Here is a 20,274-nt window from a genome sequence, read left to right on the forward strand (position 1 = left end):
ACAATAATTCCCATCTCATCTCACAGTGACATCAAAATCCATGTACAAATGACAGCAGGAAAAGGGAGGGAGGCAAATGTCTTTCCCATCTATGCTAGACATCTTTCATGTTGGGAAAAAAGTGGTCAAGGAACTCCAACCCATGCTGCTGTAAAAACATCTTTTTGTCTCTCCTCCTCACACCTTTAGTGCCAGGACCAAGAGGTGTCCAGAACCCAGATCTCCACCTCTCTGACCAGAATACCATCCTGCAAAAGGGTCTCCTCCAGAGCAACCTGATTGGCTTCTTCCTTAGAAGAGTATCATTCAATCTATAGTCTCTTAACGTGTCCTTGTAGCACCCAGTTTAATCCATCAAAAGAACCTGACTTTGAGCATACATAATAGGCTAAATTCTAACTGCAATTGCCTATGGTACAACCATTGTGATATTAAAGCTGTAATAAAGCTGTTTCAACAAAATGAAATGCAGCCATCTTCAGAAACAAATCCAGTGCTAGAGAAGGAAGAGAATAGAGATGTCATAATTAGTATTATCCTTTTCTGTTATGTTTTTATTATATAAAATATTGCACACGAGTTACACAGATTGGGATAATGAGAAATGTACATCTCTTCTTGGGATGACTTTCAAAGCCATCATTCATTAAATGTATGACAAATGATCACAGAATAACAGCTATTATGTATCCTTGTAGAAACTAGAGCAGGCACTTACATTTAGTCCACAATGTGTTTGGAAAGCAACTCCTCTAAACCAAATTTTATCATGCTGCAGGCAGTGTCCAATCAATTATGAAATTCAGGCTTTTAACAGGCATTTTAAATGTAAGTGTTAAATAAAACCACAGGAACGTGAGAGGATTTCTGTGTTATTTGGTTGATCATATTTCACAATATGTCAGCCTAGATAAAGCTGTATACGTGCTACAAATGCTCTAGACAGGGCACTTGCAGAGGGAATGAGTGCATCGAATGTGCTGCAGACTTTTTCTCCTCAGGGTTTTCTCCAGTGCCACTGACTGCAAGGTTCCCTCTGCCGTCAGTGGGAATGGGAACTGAAGCACCAAAAATATTAAATTTTGGTTCATCCTCTTTCTCTGCATGAATTACAAATCCAAACTAAAGATGGCAAAATATTTTTGTTTCCAAGCAACTTTTTGAGTAACAAATTTTCCTTTTCCTTCTACTCTTTCACAACCCCTTTGTTTACTCCCATTCAAAATAATTTGTTTTATATGATAGTCATACAAAAAGTCAAGAAGTGTCTGGAGTAGCACATTATACAACATACACTGAAGAAAGCAGAAGTCTCAAACAACAACAAAAAAAAAAAAAAAAGGAGAAAATACTGCTGTGAAAGAAGGCACATTGTCAAAACAATTCAACTCCAGCTTTTAGCAACATGAAAATTATACAACTAGGGCAAATGTTCAGGGTAAAATCCAGCTTCATGCCAAGGCAGCAGTAGGTCTGTCTACCATTTAATTCTCAAAGGACATCACCATTTAGGTGCTAAGCCTTCCTGTTGGATCATGATGCAGAAGTGATTACCATCCTCAGAGGGCATGCTGCAGAGAGCTTCTGTCTGAGTCGATCCTAAATTATCTTTACACTTCCTACACAGGAATAATTTTTCCTCCAGACCTGCAGTCACTCACTACCACACATTTCAAGGCATGCTTATAAAGCAAAGGCTGGAATGCTGGGGAGGAAAACACACATTTTCCACTCTTGTAAAAAAACTGCAGACCCACTTTAACCTGTGCACAGGTCACTGAAAGAAGGATTTGGGTTAGGAAAGTGCAGTGAAAAAGGTGCTTTTCCAAGTTTGTTGAAGTCCTTCTTTCACAAAGAAAGGTGTGGAGGAATTTTTGATACAGCAGGGTCATGATTTTGGGAGCCTGGGAGGCCTTGACAATCCTCGCTGTAACAGCAAAGTATGAAACTAGCAATTGTTCTTGTTTGCAACAAGATTATCTTTAGCCTTGGGAGAATGAGAAAGTGTATCTCGGCTGGGCGCCTGAGGACGGATGTGAAGATGGATGTGAAAACTGCAGGATGTAACAAAATAGTGCTTGTAACGCATGAAGTCATAACCAATAGCAAAATGAAGCCTGCCGTGTGAACTGTTATGCTTAGCCAATTAAATGAGGTGTCTGTCTGCATGCACAGCTGCGTGGACAGCAACTTAAAGTATGTAAGTAGCAGACGGACTGGCAATAAATGAGAATGATATGTAAGACCATATTGGTTGTCGTGTCGTTACTTGGCCCTGCTCCTGTTGGACTCATCGCGACAGAAAGGGAGACAAACTTCATAGCACATGACATTACAGGCATCTAACTTCATCCCATAAGGGAGCCAGAAGGAAACCATGATCATGGTTTCAAAGCAGTCTGGCTGGGGGAAATGGAGAATGAGAGACTGAAGGCAGCACTGGGATCCCATCAGGGAGAAAGGCAGACTGTCCTTTTAACTGTAAATGGTTGCGTTCACATCCCACATGGTGCAGATTTTACAGCCTGCTATTGCACCCTTTGCTTGGTGTACTTTCTAGATTAGGGGGAGGTGCCAAGTACCTGGACCCACACTGCTATCAGATCAGAAATGGGACAACTGCTCCTCATAGCCCAAGGAACTAAATGGTAAAATATCTCTTCAGAGGAACATAATTTTCCCTGGCACTGAAGTATCCATTACAATTTGGAGAGCTTCTATCAAAGAAACAACATTTGGTATTTGGAGGTTGGCTGTGGACCACGTGCAAGTGAGCCAGTCTCATCTTTGCCCTGCAGATGAACAGTCTGCAACTTCACGTGGAGTGTGAACTCCCAGTTTTTCCACGTCTCCTAACTGGCAAGTTGTCTCTGAAGACCACTAACGGTGGGCATCCACCTTCCCTACTTCTGTGCCTGCAAACTGCAGCACAAGGGCAGGTGACCAGCAATTGTTACAATTGGGCTTACAGGAGTTAGGAGATGCTGTAAGGAAAGGAAAACCAGAAACATGCGGCAAAGATAGGAAGGACAAAGGAGAGAAACAAGTAACATAACCTGACACACTTCTGCAAGATGGGCTGCATTTCTCCCTGCTCTCATTGCAGTGAGGGCTGTACTTCAGGCAGAAGCAAACAAAAACACCTTGGAGACCTATCAGGTGCGGTTCCAGGTCTTCGGGTGGAATTTTGCCCTTAGCACCAAATGACCTTGTTGCATGGGAAGGCAGGAAAGATGGGATGAATTGCTTCAGGCAAGCTTTTGAGTGAGATCTCAACAAACATCCAATGAACCTCACTGTGGACTTCCCAATTTTGAAAATGTAAGGCTTTGTGGTTGACAAGAGTTTACTTGTCCATGTAACATGAGACACAGGCAACTGCCGGTGGTCCTGCAGTCTCCTGTTTTGACTCTGTCAATGTTATGTTTGTGAGAATTAAAGAGGAGGTGGAAGTGAAAATGTGGAAGTGAAAAGGACAAAGAAAGTGGCTTATGACTTAGGAAACATAATCTTTCTAAGAAATTAAATGAGTATGCAAAAATAAAATAGTAAATAATATCCCCAAAAAGATTGATTTCTGCAATCTTTTTCTTACAAACAGTACTCAAAAACAAATGAGGAAGGGAAGAAACAGGTAAAAGCCAGGAGCATAAATGTAGAAGAACATGGAGGGACCAGTTAGGAAGGAAGCCTCACCAGTGAAGTGTTGGTTTGCTTTCCCCGGGGACTTCTGTGCTCCTGGAAATGCCTAATATAGGTACTGAGTTAGCACAACCAGTACCCTCACCAATCCAAGGAGTCCTGGCTTGGTGGCCCAGGGGTCAGCTTCGTTGTTTGGGAGGCACAGTCCCACTCAGGGAGGTATAGCCCACCCTACTGGAGCACAGTCCACGCTTCTTGCTTGGCAGAAGAACCTAGCTGTTTTGTTTCTCCACCCCCTAAAGTGAGGCTCTGTGTGAAGTTCAGGGGCCCATGGACTGGTACACGTCCGTCTGGATGGGCGAACATAGAGGGGCCCCCTGCGTGCATTCCTCAGACAGATGGGGTGTCCACAGCCCTCTCGTACATGCGCTCCAAGATGCAGTGGATGCTGGCAAAGCTTGGCCGGTCAGCAGGCAATTTGCTCCAGCAGAGACGCATCAGGTTATAGAGTTCCAGGGGACAATTGTCTGGGCAGGAGAGAATGTTCCCATCCCTCACATAGTAGATGACCTCCTCATGAGCCATCCCATAGTAGGGCTGCATGCCATAGGAGAAGATCTCCCACAGCACCACCCCATAGGCCCACACATCAGATTCTGTGGTGTAGCGGTTGTAGAAAATGGATTCAGGTGGCATCCAGCGGATGGGAATGGCGTCGTTCTCATTGGCTTTGTAATAGTCGGCCGAATACATGTTCCTCGAGAGACCAAAATCGGCAATTTTGACCACCATGTTCTCCCCTACCAGGCAGTTCCTGGTAGCCAAATCCCGGTGGACAAACTTGCGCTCAGAGAGGTAGGCCATGCCAGCAGCCACCTGCTTGGCGATGCAGAGCTGGCTGGTGCAGCACAGGGCCAGCGGGTTGGGCAGGCGGCTCCGCGCCTCCAGGCTGCTGCGCACCAGGCTGCAGAGGTTGCGGGGCGAGCGGTCGCGCAGGTACTCATTGAGATCCCCGTAGGCCATGTACTCAAACAGCAGGCACATCGGTTTCCCAACAGCACACACACCTGGAAAAAAACAGATGCACCATGCAGGTCATTTGGGGAGCCAAAAGGGTTCTGCTGTGCAAAACCAGAAACATCAAAAAACACACAGATGGGAGACTTTGAAGAGTGCAGGAAGGGACAAAGAGAAAAGTGAAGCATGCAAAGATCATCAGGTTTGCATACACCCTTTTCTGTCTTTGAAACCTTCCAGCAGCGTTCTAATGCTGAGAGCTATGTGGGAGATGTCAGCATGTCATGTGCCTGCCTGATTTGTCTGAACATCCCAACAAAAAGATAGACTTGTGGATCTATGTTTGATTAAGAGTCTGGTCCTGCTTGAGTTGGTATTAACAGAAGTTTTGCCTCTTCCCAGGTGCAACTGGAAAGACATAATTATAGACTCAACCTTTATAGTTCTGATTTTGGTATCTTTAAAATTAGTTGGTTGTAACAATTGTACTCATACTGATATTGGTGTAGGAGCTACACACATTTAGGAAGACTTCAGCAGTAACCACAAGGGGCCTGTTCAAGGGTTGAGTGGGACACTTAAAATGCAAAGACATTCCTACTACAACTTCCTCTGGGTTGTGGTTTGTTGTTGGCTTTGTGTTTTGGGTTTTTTTAATAACTCACACAAAAAGAGTTAGTTGCAAAAATTACTTTTGGCATAAGAGATACTAAAAAATGAAAGACAAGGAAAAACCAAACATCATGAAGGAGATATTTGCCATATCTGATAGATGCAGAACCTAGTCCCACTTACGGGCACATGCCTGGCCCTACACCAACTTTACTGGGGGCCAGCATCAGTATAGGACCCCACTCCCACCAGTTTTACTGAGTATACATGGCAAAAATATTTGGATGCCTATGATTAAATTGCCAACCAGCAAAAGCCAGCATTTAAAATGTATGTGTTTTGCTTTCTTACAGCCATCATTTAGCAATTGATAATGCAACTTATTGTGAAATCTGAAATTCTTGTTGATGACCTAACACTTGAATCTTTGAGGAAAAACAGATAGCTGTTCTCTGTGTGATAAGATCAGGATCTGACAAGCATGAGGAGTGTGTGTGAGAGCTTTATCATCTAAGCTGTCTTCAACAATGTGGCTGTTTTCTCCACACCCTCAGAATGTGAAATTGATATACTGCTGTACCTTTGCCATGACTTAAAATGTGTTGACAGTAAACACAATGTTTATTTGAGTTTGGGGCATTTCCTGCTTTTCTGCAGACAAAGTTCTTGTATCAGCTCAGGTTTCCCCAAACGGGGATTTAGCTATTTTCAAACTGTGTGAAGCTTCCTACTGAAATAAATTAAGATCTCAGCTGCTTGTTCAATCAGAGCTGCATACAACTGCTCAGAGTAAGATTGCCCTGTGAAGGTGACTAGCAACATCTACTTCAGTTAAATAATAAAAATTTGCTGAAATAAAATTTGGTTGGCAGTTTTCTTTATAGAATAATGGCTAATAATTATTAGCCAAGCTGTGGCATCAAGACTTCCTAAAAAACCCAATAAACTGGGGGTTCCTTTCAGCTGTGAAGGGAGGAAGAGACCATTTTTGCAACTGTCTTTTCTTTGCTTACTTTTTTAAAAATTTGTTGGTGTGTGTTCAGACAGCACAGTAGTAAGCGGGAGCCGTAAAAGTAACAGGCTTATGCCTGTTTTTTTTTAAGTATCCACAAAATAAATCCCAACTCCAGGAAGCTCATGCCTTTCCTGTAAGACATCTGTGCCCATCTTACTAAACTGGAAGCAGAGCTTGTAAGCAAGATGATCAAATTGATACATAATGCAGGAGGAGGAGGATTGATTACAATGTACTGTCCTATCAAGGCCACAGCATCAGACCTACATTTTGAGGCTTGTTCTGGTGGACAATTTAGCAGAGAATGCAGTGGCATATAAAAAAGCTCACTTCTTTTGCAAGAGGCGTTTCTTCTTGCTAACATGACCAGCACTGCCATTTGCATGAAGCACCAGTCATGTATGTGTGGTCACTCCTGCACCCGCAACAACCCTGCAGCAGTTTGCTGAAGGTGGTGCTCTGTACATGGGCACCTCACTGAGATACCTAAAAGCTTGACGATATTCGGATTGTCAAACTCTGCCATGAGGGCTGCCTCCCTCTGAAAGTCAGCCTGCATGTCTGCAGATGCTTCTTCCTTCAGCATTTTCACTGCCACCATTGTGAAAGGCTCATATGGCAGCAGCCCTGGAGCCCTGCAAGGAGAGAGAGAAAAGGAAGATATCAGTGACGGATGCACACCAAATGTAGGCTCTGTTTCTGGAGCAAAAGAGGGGCTGACATAAGTTTAAAAAAATTAAAAATGGGGGGGAAGGCCCCAGCACTGACTGAAGGAACATAAAAGACCATATTCACTTCTCAGGCATATCTGCATCACGTAGTACAGAGACATAATGTTTAGTTCATGGGGATTTAATCTAGAATAGCTTTTTTTGATCACTGCTCTTTCTGCATATAAACTCTTGACCATGACAGGCAGATAGATAAATAACAGGTTAGTAAGCAATGAGCTCCTCCTCGGTTGGAGGTCACATAGTGTAATGACCAGAGCTAAAAAGAAAAATATTTTATATTAAAATGTTGAAAGAGCCTCTTTTCACTGTGTCTTGTCCCATACCTGGCACAAGGATGACATTGGTACATCTTGCTACTGTAAGACTGAAAGCAAAAGTTACAGAAAGTCTGTAAGGGAAATAGCCTTTTGTCACTGTTTTTAACACGTGTATGTGCCTGAAATACAACAACTTATACATTCATTACCTAATTCCAGCTGAATTTAACATAGTGGAGCTGAGGTCTAGGAGATGTTAAACTTACGCAAGTTTTGTGGAAACAGATGACAGAGCAGAAGGGACAAAGCATACATGCACCCTGTCTGAATAACAGGGTAATTTATGAATACATCCATATTAAGACACTGATGAATCTTCAGCTAGAGCTTTGAGACACACATCCATAGGAAAAAGAGCTTCCTAACTTAGAGCAGTCACAGACTCATTTTGTTTTCTTATCCACAGGTCACCGCACCCTAAGCAAGTTTAATTAGATGGGCTTGCTAAAGATTTAGGGTAGCTGTTGCCAGAAAACAGTAACCTCCACTCTTCAAACATACATCAAAACTCAGATGTGCATTTTATTGCCCACACCAATTCTTCCTGTGGATCCTGTAGTTCAAACATGCTCCTTATGGGTGGTCAGACAGAGCCCATGGAGAGTGGTGTGCATTTGCATCTCATGTTACTGCTCCAGCCTGGCTGCCCTCCTGTTGCTCAAATGACAGGTTATTTTACTGATCAGTAGCCTCAGGAGAAGATTCCAATTTCCAAAGCAAACTTCCAGCTTCCTTGCATCTACTCCAGACAAATGGCAGTTCCAACAGATGCACTTGGATGCTATAAATGTCAAATGTCAGAAGATGGCAGAGTGCCCATGGAGAAAGGAATCTCACAGGTGGCCAGATCACAGCAGAGGCACTCGTCAAAGGAGGTCTGGCACGCTGGAGCAAAGGAGCAGTCTCCACACTTGTCTGCCCCTGCCTCCATTACAGCAAAATGCCTTCCTTTTTTTCCCATGTACTGGCAGAAAGTTTCTAGTCTCGTAGGAGAGGAGAAGTACCTGCACCTACCAGCTGCTGTCTAATCTTAGCACTCAAGAAAGTCAGCAGCACCAGCCTGAAGAAACCAGTAGAGCATTTACTAGTAAAAAGAGGAGGGCCTTTATGTCTTTCAAACAGTCTCATTGTACATTACCACTCATCACTGGCTAGCAGACCTAGTGCAGTGTCAAAGCAGGGGCAGGCACAGCTCCATCTTTCATGCTTCAGAGGGAGAAAATCATGCCAGGCTAAAGCCTGAAGTAAACCCATCTATCTACTCTTCACTGAAGTCCTGTAACGTAAACTAGTCTAAATGTAACTTAACTGAGATTAAGATGGACAAAGCCTTTTAATGGTCCTTCAGGCAACAGCAAGTCATTTAACTCTTGGTAACTCATGTGCTACTCTTCAGCCTAGTTCTTAGCAGATGTAGGAGAATCACTGCAATCTGGAACAGAAAGACTCTGTTTGCAGTCTTGGTACAGAGCTCTTGAAGTTGACACCTTTGGTACCCAAAAGACAGGGTACACAAAGGACAAAGGCACATCTGCTGGGGAGCAATGAGAAGCTTGTTGCTTCTGAACTTCACCAGGAGAATGCAGGCAGCAGGCCAAACCATAAAGTCTTTTCTAGAAAATAGGTTCTTTAAGAACTGGGAAGAATCAACAGAAATTACCATGGGTTTCATGATTTTCTAAGTGCTTAGTAGAAAGGTCCACTGTTTGTGCAGTGGATGGACAGCAGCTGTCCTTGCTCTTCACCATCAATGGATTTATTAAACACTGGCTGCATTTGGCTTTTAGGTACCTGCCATTCAAAGAAGCAACCAGCAGTGCAGTCATGGATTTTACCCCAAGCCTACCTACAGAGAGTGCTTGGCTTTAAGGTTCTAGTCATTTTTTCTTTGCAGGTCATTTGCAGGGAAAAAACTGAGGAGCAGCTCGAATCTGTATTTGGATTGTATCCAGTTCCTGATCTTCCTCAGCATCACACTGTTAGGTCATTAAATGATAGAATTAACATCTACTGAGGCTGGTGGAGACTTATCTTTACCCAGTCTTTTGGAGATATTTGAATGCAGGCAGGAGAGTGCTCTGAATTGTCAGGGGCTCATTTTGCTGTGGGGTTTTTTTGTTAACATCCACACTGTTTTTCAGCTGTATTTGAGACAGCAGGTTAAGGAAACACCTTTGCACTTAGAAATAACATGAGAAGACTTCTACCAGAGAAACTCTGACCTTAGGGACAGCCTTGTCTCATGCAGAGACAATGATCTGTGCCTTTTCAGTGGGGGTCTACTGGCCTGCTAGCAAAGACCACATACGCAGCCTTTTATGCAATCCTGGGTATCAGGCTTAGCATGGACCATGCAGTTCCTGCTGTGGGAGAATGCTCGCATGCTTGTCTGTGTTGAACTGCACAGGACTGGTGCTCTGGTGACATGTGGGGCCAGCACAGCCATGACCCAGAGGGAGAGGATCCTCAGTTGGCCAACACGACTCAGCTGGGACAAACTTGAGCCAGGTACTGAATCTTGTCTTAAGGCCATCTGTTAGAGTAACTGGTTACTTCCTCATCCTTCACAGTGTGAAGCTGCCCAGTGAAGATGGCAGCCTTTCAGGAGAAGCTGGTAAATGATAGCCAGACACTTCCTGTGCTAACATGTTGCTTGACCTAGGAGTGAGTAAACTCTGAATCAGGAGTCACAGCAAGCCAACTGGCAAAGACATTGCTGGCACTGCGTGCAGAGCTGTAGTTACAGGAGGGGGAGAAACACGAGAACAGGAGAAGTAAGACGCTTGCTAAACTTAGCTCAAGATGTCCATTCAACACATGTAGACTGGAACATTTTATCCATCTGAGACAGGAAGGCAATGGTTTAAGTTGTGATAGCTTCAGTAACCTGGAGGGATGCACAGCTGGCACAACTGTATCAACAGTCTGCAATGATCTGTCAGCAGTGTACAGAAATGCCAGTGGCTTAAATGTTCCCTGTAAGGTCTTAGAGAGACTTCTGATAGAGATACTAATAAAAATAAGGAAGCCCCTCAGAAGCAATATTTTTGTGGCCTCTTCCCTGAGCCACTGAGAATAGATGTTTCTCTGAGTACAGTACCCTCCACTTTGCAAATACTGGCTGAGAAGATGGAATGCTTTTATTTTCTTCTTCTCCTCTTTTTCTCCCAGTTTCCACTGACAACCACAGCTGAGCACTGCGCTGGAGCTGGGATGAGGGCTGCCCTGTGCCCCTGTGCCGGCTGGCGTGCTGTGCCCTGGGCACAGCTGTGGTGCAGCCCCCACAGCTTGTTTCTAGTTTCAAGCTCAGATGTTTTTGGCTTTGCCATCCAGGCTAACATTCAAGGCTAAGCATCTGCGCACCCCTGAAACTTCTTTATTTTAAGCTCTCTCTGTATTTGGAAAAATGCATCCCTTTATTAGAAGAAAAACCATCATAGCTCTGGAAATTGTTTCTCTGCTCTAATACATTTAACCTGCATGCTACTAATTTCCTAGCAGACACATCAACAGCATGACTATAAGCATTAAAAATATCTGCAATTATGATTGCTTTTTGCAAGGAGTATCTTTGGTCTTTCAAGTAAATGGCAGCAGTCCCACCAGGTAGGTCTTGGCCCCTGGTGGGACTCTGGTGTTCCCTGTGTTTTTTTGCGGTGATCATATACTACACCAGATACAGGTAAAAATCAGCCACATCCCAGACTTGTTGACTGTAAAGGACAAAGAAAATAATCCTGAGTAACAATGAAACTAGATCATGTGTCCACTTCCAGGAATCTGGGGATGGGATTTTCCAAGGAGACCAGAACTGGCAGAAATTACAGGCTCTGTCAGGGCTAACAAGTCGCCCTACATCCACTTCAGTCTAGGCAGGACTGGGTTCATCTCTGGGTTTTTCAATGAAATATTTTTCACATATGAAGTGTATGATCTACTCTCCCATGAGATTTAACAGAACTGAGATCTCATCTAATACCTTAAATTTCAAACAGGCAACAATGGTAGCAAATTCCAAGAAAAAAAAAAAAATCAGTGACTAAATGGGGAAAAAAAAAAAAAAGTTTGCCTAAGTGGGTTGGATTTCTAGGGAATTTTTTGATTTTGCCATTGAATCAAATAGAAACTGGGTCAGGACCTAACTGTAGCATGATATATTGTCCTCTGTGGTGGGTACTGGCCAGTGCTGGTGTTATAGTGGAGGACACCACATACTGACAACTCACAAATACCAGGAAATGCAAGAATTTCACAATAGGTCACATGTCACAGGCAATAATCTTGGCAAAAACATTGATGATAAATTTAGCTAAGCTTTTACACCAGACTTTGGAGTGTAAGTAAGACATTGCATCTACTAGAGAGAAGAACAGGAGAGACATTTGTGACAAAAATTGAACAAATATCAACAGGAAGTAGCAGACAATAGAAACAATTATTCAAGACTGAGTGTACCATTTGGTACACACGCATTTGATTTGGTTTAAGTGAATGAATTTCCAGTGCCCAGATAAGCGTCTGCCCAGCTGCCAATTTTTCCCAGGTACCTGCAGATAGAGAGGACCCACAAACAGGCCACTTACCTTGCTTGGAAGACTCTCCCAAATGCTCCTTCCCCAATGTCTCGCACGTATTCAATATTGTTCCTGGGATACTCCAGGCTGAGCAATTTTGGATTGAGGAGAAGGGGCATCCGCTGATACATCGGGTTAGGATGCAGCCGGTCCAGGAGGAGTTCAGAAGGCAGAGTGGTGAGCGTTGGTGTCTCTGACTCTCTGAAATGATGGAGCAGTTTTTTTGGTCAGTGTGTGCACAGCCCCCAACCATGAGATAACTACCCACGTCTCTTTCAGGGCTGGTTTCTTCCAGGACAGAAAAAAAAGGTGTATGGTATATGCTCCACCTTAGTGTGCCTGGTTTGGTCTCCCTTTGGGATTCAATTGCTCTCTGTCTCTCAGTTTTATAGACTCAGGCCTAGAGTGGAAAGATTCCCATGGAAAAGGAAAGGGCCTAGCAAGCTCTGAACCAGTAATAACCTTGAAAGTGCAAACAGAAGGCCAAATTCACGTCTGTACCACCAGCTTCTCTTCAGTGTTGAAGAACATGAAGCCCAGTGGACACAAAATAAGGACAAACAGATAAACAGAAGAGCTTGCATGGTGGGAAAAGGGTATTCTTGGGTTTTTCCACTGGTTTCCTTTTATTCTCCAATGAGGGGTTTTGGAGGTGCAGCTAAATATTTAAATAAAGCAGTCAATCCACTTTATTCTGTAAAAGCCTGGTCCTATCTTTGATCGGAGAGACTCCTGTACACTTTTCCAGGAAGTGTGCTGGACCTTCTCCTCTCCAGTGGGCATGCCTTCTCAAGTGGTTGAGAAATGAGACAGGGAACACCCAGCTGTAGCCATAAAAGGTGGGACATATCAACTCCCTCTGTGTCTTCATTAGCCAGCTTCAAACATTAAGAAATCTTTCACCATTAAATTATAGAACTTAAACACCTCAGGTTACTTTTAGATAATTGCAATTACTGTATCACTTTGCCTAGGTATTATTTTAATAATTGTTTTAGATCTAGTATAAGGCCTACTCATAAGTAAGTTGCTAGCATTTAAATGTTTGGCCTCTGCCAACTAACTGACTATTAGTTGTGCATTTTATTATTAATATTACATTTGCATTATTTCTTTAACATTATGCTCTGCTACCCCAACACTCATACACTCCAGATTGTGCCCTTTTTTGTTCAGTCGTCAAGACCCCAGCATATACAACCTGCCTGCTGTTGTGCTCCTTTTGGAACAGAAGGGCTGTTGAAAGAGCCCTGCAGCAAGGTGTCATGGCATGTCCCCAAAAAAAACACCAGACCACCTTCTTCTCTACCATAGGGACTTGCCAGACCTTGCAGTAGGCTGCCACAGGCCAAGGGAGGGCTACTCTCCCCTACCAAGTGTTCACAAGATTATGCTTTCAGAAACAGGCAAGTTCTCTTTCAAAGCAGCATTTGTTGCTTTCAGTTAAGTCCTGAGCTTTACCTTTTTTTGTTCTTCCACTGCTTTCGCCGACGACAGCAAACCAGGGTTACAATACCAAGGATCATAACCAGAGCAAAGCTGGAGATCATTGAGATTATAACAGTCATGGAGTATGTAGGGGAAAAGGGAGGAGGAGCAGGGAGATTTGGAGTCTCTCCATTTGGTTTTCTTGTTCCTAGTGACAACGATGCTGAAATGCAAACAAAATCAGAAAGTTACGGCTCTGCTAGTTTATAGGGCTTTCTCTAAGAAGTATTTATGGAGTCATCCTGATGTCCTGGGAATTACTGACATTACAGATGCAACCATAAAACTGCATGAGAGGACCATACTAGGTAAGACACACAGGTTTTACAGGAAGCTAAACCTTTTTCTGCTTGCCAAGTGTGAAAACTCATGATCTGGTAAAGACCAAGACACAACTCCCTTTCAGCTGGGAAAACAGTTTTGGTAAGGAACCAGTTTTCAAGAGTTAGAGATGGATGATCACATCTGGTGGTCTCAGCAGTATTCAAATACAGTAATATCTGCAGTGGGAAAGATCAGTGGACCACAATGCATCATGTGTCCTAAGAGGAATCTGCTGTGAGGAGTGTAAGAACAAGTACATAGTGATACTTTCCTGAAATATCCCCTTGCCTTCTATATGCATCTCAGTGTCTTTATTGGGAAAACATGGTAAACTAGTGTAAAATGCACCTGGCTGTATCTTTAGAAAAAAAAAAATATTCAGGTAGCCACCTGATGAGTACATTCTGAGACATTCTAGAAAAATGCTCAACTTTACATGCAATGACTGAGAACAGAAATTTAAACTATTCTTTTTAAGGCCAGCTACACTGACTTATATTACCTCAAGTACATAACAACCCTGTTCTCTGTGCAAGCAACATTGTCTGTTTCCAAACACTGAGATCCAGAAACTGTGCATCTTGGTTGAAACATGTTTAAAAAGTTTTTCTGTACTCTGAGCAAGAGCAGACGGAACAGCAGAACAACAGAAAGACTTAAGTTTCAACTTCAGAGAGCAGTATTTCTGTCTTTTTCAGATTCATTTTTCATTATTTTCATTGTTTTTTATTACTGAAAAAAAATTAATCAGAAGCAAAATAACTTTGGAAACTATATCTGAAACCTGTCTTTCCCTTCAAAACACAGGCAAGTCCATTTCTCATAATATCACAGGAAACTTTATTTCATCCTTTGGCCTTGATATAATCTGCAGCAAGGTGCTCAATTTGCCTGTTTCCATTTTCTCATCTTTAATGTGCATGTTACATCTTTTGGTTAAAGATGCTGAGCAAATCTATGAGAAGAACCAGTACTGGCCAAATCCAGAAGACAGAACAGATCCGTGTGGCCATGATCGCTCAGGATGCAACCACCTTGCATGGCCCCAAAACAACCACCGTGGCAGAAATCATGAATTGCAGTTGCCTACCATCTCCACAAGGAGACACGCTGCAGTATTCCCAGGTCACAGATGGGTCTTTTGTGTAGCACCAGGGCCGTTCGTTCTCACCTCCTGGATTGCGGCAGTAATTCTCAGCATCAGACAGCTCAGGGAAAACCTGAGGAGTTCTCCTGTGGAAGTGGGGAGCCTTGGGGGAGGAAAAAAACTGGATTAGTGTTTCAGTATAATTTTTTCCTGCTGGTATTACCGAAACAAAACAAAGCAAAGATGCAAAGAGAGGCAGAAGCTAAATAGCCTTTCAGTAGACTGCCAGAATGATAGAGAGTGCATCTTGCCAGGGGAAGGGAAACTTGCAGACTGAAATAGGAACAGAGTCTGAAACACAAGTGAAACCAAGAAAGAAGGCAACCTGTTCCCTGCATTCAGCCCTTCCACTGGGACCAGGCTGCCAGCTCTGGGAAACTGGAAAAGCAGACCTCAAGCACGGCACTGCGTTCAACTGGTCTCACACGGATGCACACCTGGTCACTCCACTTCTGGCAGGGAATGCCAGAGGCCGTGACATTGGCCCAGCCCTGGTAAAACTGTCCATTGCCGCTGTAGCAAGTCCCTGTGAGGAAAAAAAATATGGGGTCAAGGCATCTCAGACCATATCCTGCTGCTGGGACTCACAAGAGTGGACTTCATGAGAGCACATAGCAATTAGCAGCAAATTCAAAGTGCATAAAAGGACCAGACAACTGCAGGCAGAGAGCTGCTTAGCTTCTTGTTCACACCTAAATGGATTTTGGCTCAATACGTAAGACCAAACCTGGTAAAACTCCAAAGAGGGAAGTGGAGCACTTCCAGACTGAGAAAACAGGCCACACGCCTGTGGCGGCTGAACTGCATCTACCCAGTTCAAAGCACTTCCACACAGAAAGTGCAGAGCAGAACCACAGTGAAGCCAAACACACCAAGCCAAGGCAGAAAGCAAATTGTACTGGTTGCATGATACCCAACCAACACTCCTACACAGGCACTAACAGGAAGACACCCACGTTCTTGTGGTAGGCAGCAGAGGAGTGGGATTCGTAATGTCCCACAGTGCTACCCCTCCTCCATGCCTCTGAGCAGTGCTTGTTCTCTGAGACTGGATGTTTGGAAACAGCCTGTGGTTTCCAGCATACATGGAAACCACACACTGAAGGCAGCTACTGATCTGAAGGAATAGTGTCTGTGTAAAATAATGTTCTTTATCATGAAGAATGTCTAGTTCACTTTCTAGTTCAGCTTACCCCAGCTGCAGAAAAAATCAAGCAAAAAATCTTGATAGGATTTTACTGTAGAACTGCATTCCCAAAACATAAATGCAGACACCACCTGTCCTCACAGGACAGTTTAGTGTGTGCTGGCATAATCTAGGAAGCAGGAAGGAGGAGAGGAAATGCAGGCGTACACACTTTAGCACATGCTAGCTAATCTTACCCAATCTCTGCTGACCAGGAGCTCACATTCTGGTCGACATCATGCATTAGCATTCACTGCATTATTAACCTTGTCAGGTAAGTTAACAAGCCAGGAAACACTGCTGTCATAATTGTAATTATATTTTCTATTATGTTCTTAAACTTGCAGCTCAGACAAAGGGAGGGAACCTGACCCATTCTAAAAATCTTTTTCAGCTTCATGAAAGCTTTGTCTAAGTTTTGATTTAAGTTTGACACAAAGGCTATTTGTTTCAATTTAAACTCACAGGTTGTCCTGTTTCTCCTGTAGCAAGAACATTGTAAATGCATCAAGGGAAGACAGATCTGCTCTTTTCTTGCTTCACACACTGCACTCAGCATTGCAGCTACAAGTCCTTTATAGACCCTTAGCTTCCCAGGCAGCAGACATTACACACAGGTAGGCAGAAACACCACTGTGACATTTGCCCCAGGTGGGTGAGTTCAAACACCATCTCAAGTCCTGCTGCCCAAGACATTAAAACACCTCAGCATAGGAATGGCCACACTGAGTGCACTTAACTTGTCACAAAATTCAAAGTGAAGTGCTGTAACTTGGACTTCGACTGATATGTAAGCTACCAATTTGTGCTTCACATCTGCAACAACCTAGCAGTCCCCACATGACCAGCACCTGTAGCTCTGCAGAGGTGTAGAATCTTGTTAACCTTGCCTAGAACATAGCTGTGGGTTTGAGCCAAGCACTTTAAATGTCTTTTGTCGAAAGGAGAAGAAAGCAATGCCTGAAACCTGCCTCATGACTGAGCTAGTAACCAACATGAAAAGAACTTTTACAAAGATCTGAAATAAACATTGGTGTGACACCTTAGAGAAGCAACGTGGAGAGATTTAGGGTCAACAGCAACACCCTAAGAAAGCACCCCTCAGCTATTGGTGGCCTGGAAAATGCAGATGCTCTCATACATGGTCTTGCTACAATGAGGACAGAGGGAGTAATGAGGGTTCTTTACTGGGCTTTAGTGAGTATCTTTGATGGGCAAGCTAGAAAATGGTTCCGTTCATGCTCCCCAAACCTTTGTGCACATAACAGTGACTCTAAAATTATATTATTAAAAAAAATAATAATGTGACAATACAATTAAAATGTGACTGTTATGTCTCCCTGATTCATGACCAAGTGGTGTGCATCTAGGCAAAGCCCCTGTGGAAAAATACTGTGATAGCTGAACAAAAGGGTCACACTGTTACACAATAGACAGAGGCTATGTCCTGAACTTGCAAACATCCAAGGGGAGGCTGAAACCATCCTGTGAATGCACCACTTATTTGCCAGCATCCCTCACTCCTGCTTATTTCCCTGCACGGCTGCAGCCATGTGCTGGAAGCATTGGGCAGTGATTCTGGAGCACCCACAGGATGCTAAAGTGCTCATCTCCCAGGTGTACAGTGCTGGGCACCTGAGATTTGGGTGGCTGGGTAGAGCCAAGGCCTTGCCATTAAAGAAAATTCTCCAAAAATCTTGATTTCACTTTCTTCGCTTTCTCTCCCGATGCAGAAGGTGCAGACCTGGCCTGCTCAGAAACATGGGACTGAGAAACATGCTCCAATGAGACAAGTTCAGTGTCTGAGCTTTAAGCTGCAGTTGCACATCAACTGGAAAACCTAGAAGTGCTTCAGCATGTGACCAGCAGCAGGGTGAGACGCAGACAGAAGCCACATTAGCTCTGCAGCAGATGGCTGGGTCTTGCTGTGGGTAATGAACAAACTTCAGAGATGACTGAAGGAGAGTACTGTTGCCTTTTGGGCAATTAGGTTTTGCAGGGCCAGCCTGACATAAATAACCATGTCAGTGACAGCCTATAACGTAGTAACAGAAATACCTAATATGGGTAAAGCAAAATTAGAAGCAATAGGTAGAAAAAAAACAGAACAGCTAGAGGCATTATCACCTAAAAGCACCATGGCTCTCTAATGACCCCCAGCAGTTACCAGCCCACATTCTCCTCAAGCCCTGAAGAGCTAGAAATGTATTTCCCAAGGTCTTGAATGTGAAAGCTTGGGCATTCTCTGGTAATAACGTGAATCCAGCCAGCCAGGACCAGAGCAAAACAGAAAAATGCTGTGCAAGCTGCATCTTCGACAAAGAGTATCATGCCAAACTCTAGAAACATAGAGCCTGGAGTAGTCTACTTACTGGTTATATTCTCCTTCTTAAAATCTGTAAACAGAGAAGACAACTTAAGGAGGGGTTGTCCAGAATGTGATATGACTGGATGCTTGTTTAGGAGCATGGGAAAAAGTTCCCTCCTATCTGCACTGAAAAGGTTTGCTTCTCTGCAATGGCACCTGAATGGCAATTTTGCCATCATCAAGACTAGTTTTGGCAATGGGGCTGTTATGACCCTCTCAATAAAGAGGCAGGCTTTATTTGCTCATGGGCTTTTTCCCACACCCCTGTCAGACAAGACAGGCAAACAGTGGCTGTCACTGACAAGACAGCCCTCACCCTAACTTTATTTGTAAACCGTGAGTTGCACCCTTCCCCCCTCCCTCCCTAGGAACACAGCTCTCTGGACAACAGACAGTGTGTGCCACCTTACCAAAGAACGGGATGTGGGTGCAGGCGCTGGGGTCCTGGTGCAGGCTGGGCAGCCTGTTGCATTCGGGAAGAGTGAGCAGCATCAGCCCTGGCTTGTAAATCCCCTTCTGAGAGTTTTCCTCCATTGAGAGCCATTCCTTAAAGCAGTAGAGATCCTTTACAGCAAGGCAATTCTCTCTACATTATTTTGCAAAAAACAGTGAGATACAGCAGTCAATGGCTTGGTAATAACAACTGCACTCAGCAGTGATGGGCAGGGGTTATGTGGGCTGACAGAAATCCATTAAAGGAGCTATACTTCTTTAAGCCTGTCTGTCTGGCCCATAACGGAAACTCTTATAAAATGTAACAGCTTCCTTTAGTAAACCCACAAAGCTAGATTTTTAATGAAGCATGGTTATGCTCAAAACACAACACACGTCATAGTCTGTAAGGAGTTTGTTCCCACATTTTCCTACAGATTTATTGACACCTTCTAATAATAAACATCATATATGGGAGTTATTTTAGCACTTGTCAGTACATTCTACAAGTCTCTAGTAAAGAGTGTAAAGAGTCTCTATAAATTTCATAATAAAGTGTCATCTATTAAAGACAGGAGGTGAGCTACAATGCTTTATCTTCTTAAAATAAATATTCATCTATATTTTTAATCTCACAGAATCACTCATCATTTTCTCTCCACAGACCCCTTTCAGTCCCTTTGTTGTCTGTCAGCTGCCTGCGGCAAAACCCTTACAGAGCCTGGTAAAAGAAGAGCCCTAACTGTCTCCTACCTAATGTGTTACCTCTATATGACATGGAACATTCACTGACAAGTGCTATAGGTGTTTAAATGTTCCTTAGAATGGAAACTGTGAAGAAGGCCAAGGCAATATCTGGGAAAAGGGAGGGAGGGAGGCAGGAAGGAAGGCAGGACTAACTGTCTCCTACCTAATGTGTTACCTCTATATGACATGGAACATTCACTGACAAGTGCTATAGGTGTTTAAATGTTCCTTAGAATGGAAACTGTGAAGAAGGCCAAGGCAATATCTGAGAAAAGGGAGGGAGGGAGGCAGGAAGGAAGGCAGGAAGGAAGGCAGGCAGGCAGGCAGGAAGGATGGAAGGCAGGAAGGAAGGAAGGTTCTTCAGAGACAAGTTTGGATTCATGTGTTGCTTTTCTCACCTGATCGGGGCTCCGCTGCTCCTGCAGCGATGGCGCCTCCTGGGATGGCAACTGAATCCCGTGGTGCTCGCTGACCTGCTTCTTCCCACTCTCCCCTTCCCCCTCTCCCCCCTCACAGGCGTGCGACCCTTCCCGCCCGCCCAAAGGCAGGAAGGCAGGCAGGAAGGCAGGAAGGCAGGAAGGCAGGAAGGAAGGAAGGAAGGCAGGAAGGCAGGAAGGAAGGCAGGAAGGAAGGCAGGAAGGAAGGCAGGAAGGCAGGAAGGCAGGCAGGAA

At 43.9% G+C, this 20,274-nt stretch overlaps 1 protein-coding gene across 1 annotated transcript in view; it reads right to left on the reverse strand.

Annotated features, from left to right (window-relative positions):
- Positions 1-4,032: 4,032 nt before the first annotated feature.
- The window catches only part of MUSK (muscle, skeletal, receptor tyrosine kinase), a 56,467-nt gene continuing 40,225 nt past the window's right edge, over positions 4,033-20,274 (reverse strand). Inside the window, exons 10-17 of the mRNA XM_010002915.1 lie at positions 18,835-19,010; positions 18,429-18,452; positions 15,308-15,396; positions 14,814-14,973; positions 13,373-13,562; positions 11,921-12,112; positions 6,773-6,921; positions 4,033-4,709 (exon numbers count right to left, since the gene is read on the reverse strand). Of these exons, the coding sequence (XP_010001217.1) occupies positions 4,033-4,709; positions 6,773-6,921; positions 11,921-12,112; positions 13,373-13,562; positions 14,814-14,973; positions 15,308-15,396; positions 18,429-18,452; positions 18,835-19,010 (1,657 nt within the window). The remainder of the gene's footprint in view (positions 4,710-6,772; positions 6,922-11,920; positions 12,113-13,372; positions 13,563-14,813; positions 14,974-15,307; positions 15,397-18,428; positions 18,453-18,834; positions 19,011-20,274) is intronic.

The sequence above is a fragment of the Chaetura pelagica genome, unplaced genomic scaffold (assembly GCF_000747805.2).
Source record: "Chaetura pelagica isolate M959 unplaced genomic scaffold, ChaPel_1.0 scaffold391, whole genome shotgun sequence".
NCBI lineage: Eukaryota > Metazoa > Chordata > Aves > Apodiformes > Apodidae > Chaetura > Chaetura pelagica.